This window comes from Leptodactylus fuscus, chromosome 5 (genome assembly GCF_031893055.1).
Source record: "Leptodactylus fuscus isolate aLepFus1 chromosome 5, aLepFus1.hap2, whole genome shotgun sequence".
NCBI lineage: Eukaryota > Metazoa > Chordata > Amphibia > Anura > Leptodactylidae > Leptodactylus > Leptodactylus fuscus.
Window position 1 is genome coordinate 133,671,160 of NC_134269.1, and position 12,903 is coordinate 133,684,062.

Genomic DNA, 12,903 nt, shown 5'->3' on the forward strand with positions numbered 1-12,903 from the left:
TTTAAAGGCTAGTAATTGTACTTGTCATCTACTCTTACAAAGGTTTATGGAGGGCAATAGGTCCTTTTATTTCACATATCCACCCCAAAAAAAAACTTAAGCTAGCACTGCTTGGGTTAGTTTCATGCACTAATGAATGGGAGATGATTAATTCATAGAAGAACAGGGCATACCCTCTTGTAGCATTCCTGACACATTAGAAAATTAGAGTCAATTTTTGCTAAGAATGGAAATCTGTCTACGGTCATGCTTGTGCAGCAATGATACAAGTGTATTGAGAGGACTGAATTCATTTGTTTAATTAGGTGACTTGTAATATAACAGCTATGAAAACTGTATTCCCCTGTGATGTGCCCAAACAGCTGACATCTACACAGCATGCAGCCTTCATTATACAGGAGTAAGTGAAATCTGAAATAAAGAGAACTCTGTCTGAAGCAGAACACCTGAAATGTCTTTTTGTTCCATTGTATAACACTTTGTTCTTTTCACAGCTCTATCCTCCTCATATGTCAAATATGAGAATTCCACATCATACTCCATATCTAGGTCCTCAGGGTACTGTCACGTACAAGTTGGTTTAATATGCTGCCTTTCTTTAATGCTTCAAGGCTTGAGAGATCTTCCCCAAAAACTGGGATCTCTTCATTCTGGTCTTGTGCAGTTAACTCCTCCTCACTGTCAGATAATGTGCACAGCAGAGAATCATTTTCATAGGTGGGAAAGTAGTACCTGCACAATAGAGGGAAATGTTAGCACCATGCTAGGATTAATAAACTGTTTTTATTGGTATTTAATACACTATTGCTATATGCTACACTACCACGCCCAACACCACAAAAGCAATAGTGTTGGCAGTTCCAAACGTTCAATGTCTAAGAATTGCTAGTAGGTAATACTACATCACTGAGACGGAGTTATACACCATTTACAACTAAAATAAATATATTAAAAAATAGAAATCCCAATCTATAAATTGTAAATATATACTGAAAAGTTATGTAACTGTTTAGTTTGTTGCCACTTCAAGATTCAGTAAATATGAAATGTTTTGAAAATATATTTGAAACTTAAAATCTTGCTTTCCAAATATATATATACGACCTACATCAATTAAAATACTGTGTTTCCAAGGTAGTAGCAACAGACTAAAGCCATGTTCACGCTATTAAAATTCAGGAAAGATTTTGGCATAATTAAATGCTTAAAGAGGACCTTTCTATATACTGCTGGAAAGCCCACAGCGTGCTGAATTCAGCGCACTATTGGCTTTCCCGATCTGTGCCCCGGGTAAAGAGCTATCGGTCCCGGTAACGTAGCTCTTTACAGTCAGAAGGGCGTTCCTGACAGTCTGTCAGAAATATCCTTCTCCACAGCAGCGCCTATTGCGCTGTACTGTGAGAGTGAGGAGGAACGCCCCCCCTCCCTCTGCTCACAGTACTTGTCCATAGACGAGTATTATCAGGAGGGGAGGGGGCATTCAGGTTTCTATTACACTTTGACAGCTGGAGTAGTAAGCTTGAAAGTTGAAATTGAAAGTTATAATCGATTATAAAAGGAATCATAATAAATCGGTCATGACTTTTGTAAAATTGGAAGCCATAATCCTGGTGTGAACCAAGCATGGGCCTTCAAATAGGAGACAGCTCATAAAGGACAAGTGCATAAAGGTGGAGGTCACACAACAGTTTGTTGATGCCATCACAGAAATTGCACAGAGAGTATAACACTTTCATTACCATAACAGTTAGGAAATCAGGGAGAAGAATACTAAACAAGGTTCAGGATGGGAAATTTCATTATTTTCAATTAGTTTAAAATGAAATCTATCCAACACCTTTAAATATGATCATGGTAATGGTTGTTATTATAGAATTTACCGGAGAAGATCTGACCTTCTTTCTTAAGCTAAATCCCCATTCCCATTACTGTTTGTACAGTCTGGTATTCTTATCTGTCATAGGAACAGAGCAACGGACCAAAATGGTGCTGGAATGACTGCTTGCAGATCTTCTATTCCGTATGAAAAGAAAAAAACATGACAAAAAACTCTCCATCATGTTTTTTTTTTTTTTTTTTTAGATTGGATTGAATGCAGACTGAGGTGGAGCCATCTGCATCAGTCATTCCAGCGATGTTTAGATCCCTTTGTTCTCTTCCTATAATGAAGGAGAACTATGGGCTGTAAGAATGGAATTGTCACCTTAGCCGTAGAAGTGTTGAAGATAAATTTGTCCAGGTATGCAGTGATCCATCGCTTTTCTCTGAAAATATTGCATAACTAGACAAGTTTACTGTTAGGGGCTCTAAGGAGATTTTTATGTAGTTAGCGCCTCCTTTGGTGTTACCGTGAAAAAAAAAATAGCTGCCAACTTAGGAAAAATTGCTGTTATCTGACTACTGAATATTTTGTGTTTCTTTACTGCAATACATTAAACACTGAACAGACATGATTCTAGGAGCCAGGATCAACTACAAGATGAGGATTTATCAGCAAATCTTTGCTCATTTTTTGGAAGGTCACTAGAAATGTGGGAAAACATTGCCTAGGATCGCATGCTTACTAAACATATGCGTAACTCATCCAGATGTTTCCCATGTGTGTCTGTAGTTGGTAGCAGACTTCTGCTTGGAATTCAGCTACATATTCCAGGGAAATTGTTTTCTCTGATTGATCAGTATTCCAATGAAAGCATGACTTCCCCCCTCTCTTAACACTTTAAGGACACTCAGGGTAGTTTGTACGTGAATAGTTTGCAACTTTTTTCATATATTTCTTCACTGTCTTCCAAAATTGATTGGGGGTCCATGTGAAAACCCCACAATTCTATCATATTTTTTTAAATGTTGTTAAATCATTCACTCCGCATTAAAAACGACATGGCAATTTTGTCTGGACGGGTCATTACGATTATAGCGATACCATATTTAGGCTGAAGCCCCACATTGTGGAAACGCAGCTTTCTGGTTACAGATTTTGCTTTCTTTCTTTTTTTTTTTTTTTTAAGCCAAAGCTTCATGATGAATGGGGAACATATAGGAAATACTTATACTTCTTCTTTCTGTTAAATCCACTCCAGTCTTTGGCTCAAAAAACCGCAACAAAACCTGCAACAAAAAAAGCCCACTGCTTTTCTGCAATGTGGAGCCTCAGTCTTATAGTGGTTAAATTTATTATGTGTTACCACTTTTACAAATAAAATGTCACTTTTTGAAAATGAGGTCACTGTATTGTGATGCCTAACTTCTCTACTGTTTTGTTGATGGAGATACGTAAGGGATCTTTATTTGCAGGACAAGTTGTACTTATCATTGGTACCAAAGTTTGGTATGTATGACTTATTATGATGGATCTTGTACAAAAAAGATGAAGAGCTGCATTTTGCCACTGGTTTAACACCAATAGGATTCATCAACTCAAGTGCAAGAACAGCCAGAAGCAGCAAATAAGATGTAGTCATGACAGGTCAACTTTAATACATGACAATACCAAATGTTAGATTCTTACTGAGGTTGATCCCAAATTGATCTCGCTGGAAGAATGCCTATATGGTTGTCTTTTTCCATGTGAGTTATTAATTCTGGTTTTGACTGAAACTTCTCTTGACAGCCATGACATCGACACTGATGGATTTGCCTTCTAATAAAATTCACTAATTTGACTTGCTGATAAAACTTCAGTCCTGTCAAGCACAAAACAATACAAGTCAGTGAAAACAGTGCTTGTATTGCTAGAAGTCAGTTAAGCGTATCAAGAGCAGTCACAAACGATATCAATGTAAATTGAATGCATTCATCACATTGCATTTAGTAGAACTTGTCAGCTCTTTCAGTTCTCCTTGAATTCTCCTGTACATTTCCGCTACAAGAACTAGAGCAATTTTCTTTCTTTCCTTTAGAATGACTTAGTATCAAATATGTATTGATTTTTTTGTGGGCTTGCACCTATGAAATATGTTCCAGCTTTAGACCTAGATAATCTCTAGCTAGCATCAGTAAACTGCCATCAATCTTAGATCAAGACCTACACTGAAATTTGGACTGGGACCAAATAGATGACCAGTGGGTGCACAGAATGCCGGATTGATTAACATACTGCTGAAAGGCTGGATATTAACTTAAGGACGTATTCAGAAGGCCATGTTCGGTCTGAGTAACACGGTACCCTTGTTGGCCGTACTTCGTCTGAACTGAAAGGAGGGGTTCATAGTAATTTATGAAGCTGCGAGTTCCTGAACGACTGTGGCACTAAATTCCATATTCAAATGCAGATTTCGGTACCGGACTATACAGCCACAGTTGTTCAAGAGCTCACGGCATCATAAATCTTATACTGTTACATCAGTTCAGATGAGCCACAGTTGGCCCTGAAAATGCAACAGTCACATGTACTGTGTTTTTTGGGCTGAACACAGCCAGTCATGTGAAAGGGCCTTAAGCTGTGCTAAATAACTTAAATTTTACTAGATCTAAAATGTTATTGTCAGTGCTCCCTATAAATATATTCAACTAACTTCAGACATACAGTACTTCTTGTTACTCACCCAAATCTGTTTTTATTTTGTGAAGATCAAAATGGTGACAGACCTAAGCAGAGACAAAAGCAGACACTTCAGGTCATAGTTCTCTGTACCTTTATTAGTTTAAGGTGCACATCCAATTACTACTATCTCTCACCCAATATGACACTGAGCTTAAATGGTCACTAAGTTGACAAACTTTCATGTATGTAGGCTTTTTCCCTGCTCTCTCTCCCCTCTTGTAAACTGAATTTTGCTATAAAATCCATCTTGAGACAGACTGCAAATCACATGCTTCAGATTACACATGTCTATAGAAGTCTATGGAGAGAGAAGGGATAGGAATGAGCAGAAGGAAAGAAGCATAGTAGCAGAAACACAGGACATTAAAAGGCAGATTTGCCTTTGCTTTCTGTGTGCAGTGTATGGCAGCTGGTCTTCACTAAACAGCTCTGGGATATAGCAGACCCCTGTGAACGAGGCGCAACCAGAATTGACCAGCGGGTATGGTGCCATTATAACTGCAGAACAGCAATTGCTATGCCGCTTGGTAAGGATTCAAAAAGCCAGAGAAAATTTGGCAGAATTGACTTTTTCACAACCTATATCCAGCTCAAAATATATCCAGGTCATCTATCCAATACTACACTGACTTCCTTTATGAGGGATTCATAGGTCCCTTTAAATGCTTTTAAGCAGATGCAAAATGTTAATAGATATAAAATAATATATAAGAAATCTACAAATCTAGATCTTAGTTGTGTTTAACTGTTTACAAGTCTGATGAATGACACAGTCAAGCCAACATGACTGGCAGATACTACCAGAGCGGTGTTGTTGGAGGGGCAGAAGATTTAGTACAACAGTATAAGCAATTTGTTTTTATTTTCTCCCATTTAATGCCTTTAGAAATTTTGTTTAAATATCAGACAACCCATTTAAAACAATTGGATACCATGTACACGCAATAGCAAGAACAACAAATCTCAGCACCACATGAGGAACCAACATTATCATCTTCATAAGAAAAAAAGTGCAATCGGGTTCCTCACACGGTGGTCCTGCAATATGTGCGATGACTGGCAATTCAGTGGTAGTGTTAGTTCTCACAACATGGTGCATAATGTTACGTCATAGGTCTATTACTATCTTACCTTCATGTGAGAGAGAAGTTTCTCTGTTGTGTCAGCTTGTTTTTCACAAAATAGACAAAATGCAGATACAGGGTGCTCTTCCCAGTCAGACCAATCCCTGAAAACAGAATATATGTAATCTTTTAGAATTCACTTTAGTCATCATTAGGCGCTGTTAATTTTATGTGACAGAGAAAATATCTAAAAGCAATGACTAAATAGTGACAAAATGTTTTAGCCATATGAAAGAAAAGAACAATAAAATCCGTCCTACTCGTCATTGTGGTCTCCCAATTCCTGATCATCTTCAGACTGGACTTCCTCCCAACTCTTACCTAATTCCTATAAACAAGAAGAAGAGCCAGTTATTACGTAATGTTTTCTCCGGACTCCTAAACTAAGCATGGACTGTTTGTCAGCTTACAGCAAGGAAGTCAAAGTGCGTTCAGAAATAATATTTACATTATTGTAATCTATCTTATTCTAGTAAATTGGTGAAGGGAAGGGGCTTTCACAGTGGAAAAGTCTCTACTTCACACAAGTTAGACCTTTACACTGGCAAATGAGAAAAATGAATAAAATTACCTGTGCCAGACCTGAACATTGTTTTACTGATAAGAATTCTATATTGCATTATGCCATGTTAGCTTTATGTTACAAGATACAATGTTCCTGAATTAATTTTCAGCATGGAGCAGCGTGTCTAACTAGCTTCTAGCCATCCTCTATGAAAGACAGAAATCACTGAGACATGGTAAAAGCGTTCGGCTTTCCTCAAAGAATGGTTATTTTAAGACGCGGTCCCTGCAGACTAACATTAGCTGTGGAAGCCACAGTTGACATAATTGGCTAGAGGTTTGAACCCGCTCTCTTTTCAGCGCGACCACAATTGAGATACAAGTAAACTCGCTAATGATCAGAAATCTCCAGAGAATTCTCAGCACAATTCCTTTGAACAATATTTGCAGACCATGTAAGATTCATCTGTTCAAAGGAAGAAGGATCTCAAAATATTTAATGAGGAGATGGGCACAATGCACCGCATACTCTTCTCTGCTGCTCATCCTACAGGTTTTATTCATAAGCCTACTGTAGCGCACAGACCTAATGATAGATAGATAGATAGATAGATAGATAGATAGATAGATAGATAGATAGATATGAAAGAAAAAAAAAATCGGAATACTGTACAGCCTGAAGCAAATACATCACTAATTTTAGATTTAACCAATGTGAGTGATGACAATCTGTACAGCAATGTGCGAATATGTTGGTAATATGTATAATAATATTATTTATTTAGCTTATTTGTATAGCGCCATCATATTCCGCAGCACTTTACAGACATTGTCAGTCACTGTCCCATATAGGGCTCACAAGCTACATTCCCTATCAGTGTGTCTTTGGAATGTAAATAAATCTTACCAAATAGTTGATTATGTAGAAGCGATCATATTCATGGTTCCTGGGATTGACCCTGCGGTGTTGTTTTTTCCTCATGTGATCCTTGAGAGTATTTTTATCTCTAAAGGTTTTTTCACAATATAAACACTGCAAGCTTAGGAAACACAATATACAAACAATACATTTTTATATATACACCTTATTCCTGTTACAGCATAACATTATAAAACGTTAAATGGAACATCAGAAAATTCACCAAACAATAAAACTTTACAAACTCATATCAGAGAGGGGAGTATGGTCTCCCAAGAGATGCATTTTAGCCAAATTTATCAACTGGAGTTAGGAAAAATGTTTTTTTTCCCTTTTCAACAAAGGTCAGAATGTGAATATCTGTTAACAGGCGTGAGCCTATAAATAAATGTGTAAATCTCACCAGCTACTGACTATGACTTGTCACAAGATACAATATGCTGATATCTCCCGTTTTCTCCATTTTTCATGTTAATGTTATTTTATATTATAGACAGGGACATGTATCAGAGGTCAGTGGATTTAATGACAGCTACTATATATGGTACTGCTGGAAGTCAAGATAAAGTAGCATAACACTGTACACATAGACAGGGTTTGGGATTCATCTGGGACATAAGAAAACTGGCTTTAGGCTGGTCTTACACGGCCGTAATGATTTTACAGTCCGCAAGTTGCTGATCAACAACATAGACTCCGCAGACACCCGTGAACTGCTGCACTCACCCATAGAGTTCTATGGGTGAGCCCATGCAGTGCCGTGAATTCAGTTGCAGCTATCCGTATTTTGGACCAGAACCTGAGGCGGCCTCCGCCTCAGGTTCTGGTCCAAATTACTCTGTCTGACATTACCCTAAGAAGACTATGGCCTTTTCAGACCGTGCATTCTCTGCTAAGGATTCTGGGAAAATAATATGAAAATAAGTCCTCCTTGGTGCAAAATTGAGAATTTTCACTAGCAACAACTTTTGGAAGGTGCTCCCTATAGATCAATGCCAGATTTTCCTGAATCCTGGCAATATGATCTGGGAATAAAACCAGATCTGAACAAAACAAAAGTGGAAAGTCCTATACCCACAGGCAAAAAGGTAAGTATTAAAAGCACTAAACTTTATTATTGATTAATTTAAAATCTCTAAATGCTACAACATATTCGCTCTTTAATAAAGAACCTGTGCATAAAAGCATCAAATTTACATTTATGTAGGAGGCACTGCAGTTTGTTAGACTATTGTTATTTAGCCACTGCCTCCCTAACTAGATGATGTATAGGATATAGTGTCTAAACCCTTGTTAGTTAAACATTCTAAGGAAGCCTCACATCAAGCTGCCCCACAGATTCCAAGGCAATGATTAATGCATCTCAGGGATAAACACTATCCAACACTGTATCATTCTTCCCTCAATTTGTTGTAAACTAAATTAGGGTGATTCCTAGCTTGGGGTAATCTGCCTAGGAGCACAGGATACACTACAGCTGGTCTCTGATGGTTTAACAGAGGATCTTGCTCAAATATAAGGGAGATCCCTACCGATATACTAGAGACCTGAAGTAGAACACTAACGCGTTTCTAAGTTATATTTCAAATAACTATTTATCAGAGGTGTAGAATTTGTTCATATTCAGGTATTTTGAAAAGCCATCTAGTTTGTCCCCGCTCCCCCTCGGCACTAATGTTTGGCCGTGAATGAGACCGCTGACATGTGGCCTAATAAAGGAAACATCCAACCCGCCTCCATAATTAGCATAACCAATACAAGGACAGAATCCTTCACACACCTTCTAGGCTCCGAGCCCAACGTAATCGTCGGCTCTAACGGCACATGCGTGACTCAGTACCCAGTATGTGTCCATAGCTGGGTACAGGCACCACATTATGGTCCAAAATATAGCTGTGTGCAGGAGTTCATACACCCATATATGAAATCAATTACAATCAAGTAAATACTGAAACAAATCAGCATTGAACTTAAAAATTCTAAGCCTAAAATGATCACAGTTCATTAATGCAACAGTCACATAAAAGCCATTGTGGCTTAGAATATAATGGTAAATGCTGTCCATTACTTGCAAAAGTAATATAATAATAAAAACGCTTTGCAGAGCGCGAAACGGCTGTTGCCTCTTTGCCTACTATGTCATCGCTCCCTCCCAGGAGTTGCTTTTAAACATATCTAATAAAGGACAGTGTTTTAGAAGAAATGTGCCGTATGGTGAGTGCCCTCCTTTTTTGCTACATTTGAACATATTATGGGATGTTGAGCACAACCACTGCATCGGCAAAAATAATAATGAAAGTCCATACTAATGTTGGTCGTTCTATGCATTCATAAGAAATATAAAACCACAATCTTGAGAACAAGCAGTGCCACCTATTTTTCTCTTTTTTTATCTAATAATATTAGTACCTGTCCATCTTCTTCTGTAATATATCCAAATATTCATTGCAATACACAATATTATCTGGAAGTCCAACATTGAATGAGTGCTCCTCATTCATGTGATTGAACAAAACTGATCTGCAAGAAATTAGTGATGAGGTTAATAACAACACGCTAAAGTAATTAAAAGCTAAAGTGTTACATTCCATGTCACATCCGCTGTAACAGTGAATATAGGGCTGCCCTCGGGAATGAGAGAATGTAAGCTTATAGCCTCTAATACTCACCAAGTAGAAATAAATGTGCTAAAAATAAAGACAATTTTTAGTCTTCAACTTTATGGATTTTTGTATTAAAAAATAACAACTACACAAATTTGGTATTCCTATGACGAAATCAACCTGCACAATATAGGTAACATGTTGCTTTTACTGCACAGTGTACATCGTAAAAACAAAACCTATAAGGAAATTGCGCAAATGCATTTTTTTTCCTAATTCCACCCGGTTCTGAAGTTTTTTTTGCTTCATACTGTGCTATTAACTGAAAAGTAAAAAAATAAATAAACCTGGCTTATGGAGGGTGGGGAGTAAAGAAATGAAAATGCAAAAACAAAAAAGGCTATCATGGGAGAGTGTTAAAGGGGTTGTCCAGGATAACTGTAAATCCCTACACTAATTTAAACTTCTTCTAAACCCTCTTTCTTTCTAAATAACATAATTTATCAAAAATGTATAGTTACCCATATCCCTTGGACGGTCATGTGACCGCTCCAGGGACATTTTCTGATTATCCAGTGACAATCCATTTCCCCATTTCTGGAAACGGATCGTCACTACTACTTCCCACCCCCATTATACTTACCCTCCACGCCTCTTCCTGGGGGACGGATACTCCTTCCTTACTGGTTCGGAAGGCGCTCTGTCTTCTCCAAGTGCTACTCTGCATACCGCTACCAATAATCTACCTCTACTGTGCAACTTCCATGCATGTGCAGTAGTGGTGGATCATCACTGCAGAGAGCAGAGCAGCGCTGGAGAAGAGAGTGCGCAGTATCACAGGAAGGTAAGTATACTGTATAATGGGGTTGGGGGTTTGGCTGGGTCGGTAGGGAAGGGTGGGATAGCTAGAGAGACAGGGAGGGGGTGTATGGGAGGGAGGGAGGTAGGAAGGGGGTTGGGAGGAAGGAGGGGAGGGTAAGGTGTTTGGAGTTAGGGAGGAAGTTACATAGAAGATAGCTGACCCATGTAAACAAATGCAGATGATACCAAGAGCTACCAGAGACACCCAGAAATCACTCAGAACACAGCTAAAGGTATATGGGTGCCTTTATTAACTCATTAATAGCACTAACAAATTTTTATACACACATATATATATATATATATATATTTAATATATATATATATCTAGACATAGTGCTTCTAACCATTTTTATTGCTTATACTCAAAATACTTTACATTGGACAATGCATTACTATACTTTTATAGTTTGGTATCATACTTAGTGTACTGTAGCATCACTACAGTTGCCAACAACACTACTATATTATGACTGATATCTAAAATGGATTGTTAAACTTCCTACTTCTTTTCTACCTGGCACCAGCTATAAAATCTTGCTCTTGCTTCTTCCTTGGATATAAATATATATCATACCATATAACCGAGGGTAACACGTTATGCTTGACAGGTAAAATATGTCTGTTTTCACTCGTTGGTGCCAATCATAACAGTATCTGATCACAATATTTTAGTGACATCTGCCACTTAATTATTTTGGATTTTTCCATTTGTCTCCTAATTTGAACAATTTTTATTTCATTACGAAAACGCTTTTTATTTTACAAATAAACTGCAGATCTAGATCGCAAAATGAAAGGTTAAGTTTTTATTTCAGCTCTGTTTTAATTTTAAACACTGAGGACTTTCAAAGCGCATAAGTGAGTCCATGTAAGAAAGTTCAAGATGCATAATAAAATAAAATCAAACCTGTTTCCTTTAAATTCCTCACTGCAAAACATACACGATCTTTGAAAACTTGTGTCTGATCTTTCGCGGTGCTGCTGCTCCAAGATATTTTTCTGCAAAATTCAGCAATAAAATAAATGAAGGTTAATGCTATAATTTAATCAAAATCCAAAAACATTCCACAGATTCTGTCTTAAAGGGTACTTCCAATTCTAAAAACACTTTTCACTAATGAATACTGCAGGTGTACATAAGAAATTTTGTAATATATTTTATTAAAGAAATCAAGTCTTATCAAGTGTTATTTTGAACCATGGCAGTGTCATAAGAGCTCTAGCACTTACAGTGTAAGGCCTGGGGGCCCCACGTGGCGTAAACCCCATAGTTTACCTGCGGTGGAAATGCAACAGAAAAAAATGCAGTGTTTTACAGACGCAGCAAAGTAGACGGCATTCTAGTGAATTCCATCACCACTCCGTGGTAAATTACGTGCGGACACGCTGTGATTTCAAAAACTTTCACGTTTTTAGAAATTGCAGTATGTCAATTATACCTATGGAAACACTTTTCCTATAGGTATAATTGAAGCAGAAAGTCCGCAGAGGAAACCTCTGCTAACTCTCTTTGCAAAGCACTGCAGGAAGATCTGCAATGCGCTCCACAGCGGTTTTGCCCGCAGTGCTTTTTTGCTACAGGACAATACGCTGGGCTTTAGCCTAAGCCCAGGGCGCCACGTGACGTAAATGCTGCGATTTTCCTGCAGTGCAAAATCAGAGCAAAGTGGATGGTATTCTAATGACTCCCATAATGACTCTGCGATAAAAACCATGGTGTGGACATGCAGCAATTTCCAAAACCGGTGCAGTTTTGGAAATTGCAGCATGACAATTATACCAACAGAAGAACTGGCGGTTTCCCCTACATGTAATTGAAACAGAAAGCCCACAGAAGAAACCTCTGCGAACTTTCTGTATAAGGCACTGCAATAAGAACTGCAATGCGTTACTGCCACAGTTTTTCCTGCAGTGCTTTTTTTTTTTTTGCTGCGGGACGCCACATGGGTCCTGAGCCTAACAGTGTTTTTTTCTAGCAGCGCCTGAGCTGGAGATCCAATTAGATCGAAACAGCCGTCCACAGTTGGTATGATACTGACTTGGCAAAATCCCACATCATTGCAATTAAAGGCTTGTTGGAAAGTCGGGCATGATGATCAAGGGAGCTGCTTCCAATAGAGCGCAGCATAGAGGCAGTGTTTCCCTATTTACATCCTGGGAAACACATTTGGATATTCTTCCCATAATCCCTCACAGTGGAGCGAAAATGGCTTTATAAGACTCCACACACCTCCATGGTGGTCTCTCCCTAAGGAGCGACAATAACCTCATAATCATACTTGTTCAACCCCAAATAAATCAGGGACCCGAGCCTAAAATGTAACAAATCATGGGAGCTTCTCCAAT

The 12,903-nt window shown here is 38.2% G+C and overlaps 1 protein-coding gene across 1 annotated transcript in view; it reads right to left on the reverse strand.

Annotated features, from left to right (window-relative positions):
• Nucleotides 1-274: 274 nt before the first annotated feature.
• ZNF277 (zinc finger protein 277) overlaps nucleotides 275-12,903 on the reverse strand; it is a 39,802-nt gene continuing 27,173 nt past the window's right edge. The window contains exons 5-12 of the mRNA XM_075274271.1: nucleotides 11,465-11,556; nucleotides 9,500-9,610; nucleotides 7,079-7,211; nucleotides 5,928-5,995; nucleotides 5,675-5,771; nucleotides 4,545-4,587; nucleotides 3,509-3,683; nucleotides 275-732 (exon numbers count right to left, since the gene is read on the reverse strand). Coding sequence (XP_075130372.1) covers nucleotides 546-732; nucleotides 3,509-3,683; nucleotides 4,545-4,587; nucleotides 5,675-5,771; nucleotides 5,928-5,995; nucleotides 7,079-7,211; nucleotides 9,500-9,610; nucleotides 11,465-11,556 — 906 coding nt within the window. The 3' untranslated portion in view covers nucleotides 275-545. The remainder of the gene's footprint in view (nucleotides 733-3,508; nucleotides 3,684-4,544; nucleotides 4,588-5,674; nucleotides 5,772-5,927; nucleotides 5,996-7,078; nucleotides 7,212-9,499; nucleotides 9,611-11,464; nucleotides 11,557-12,903) is intronic.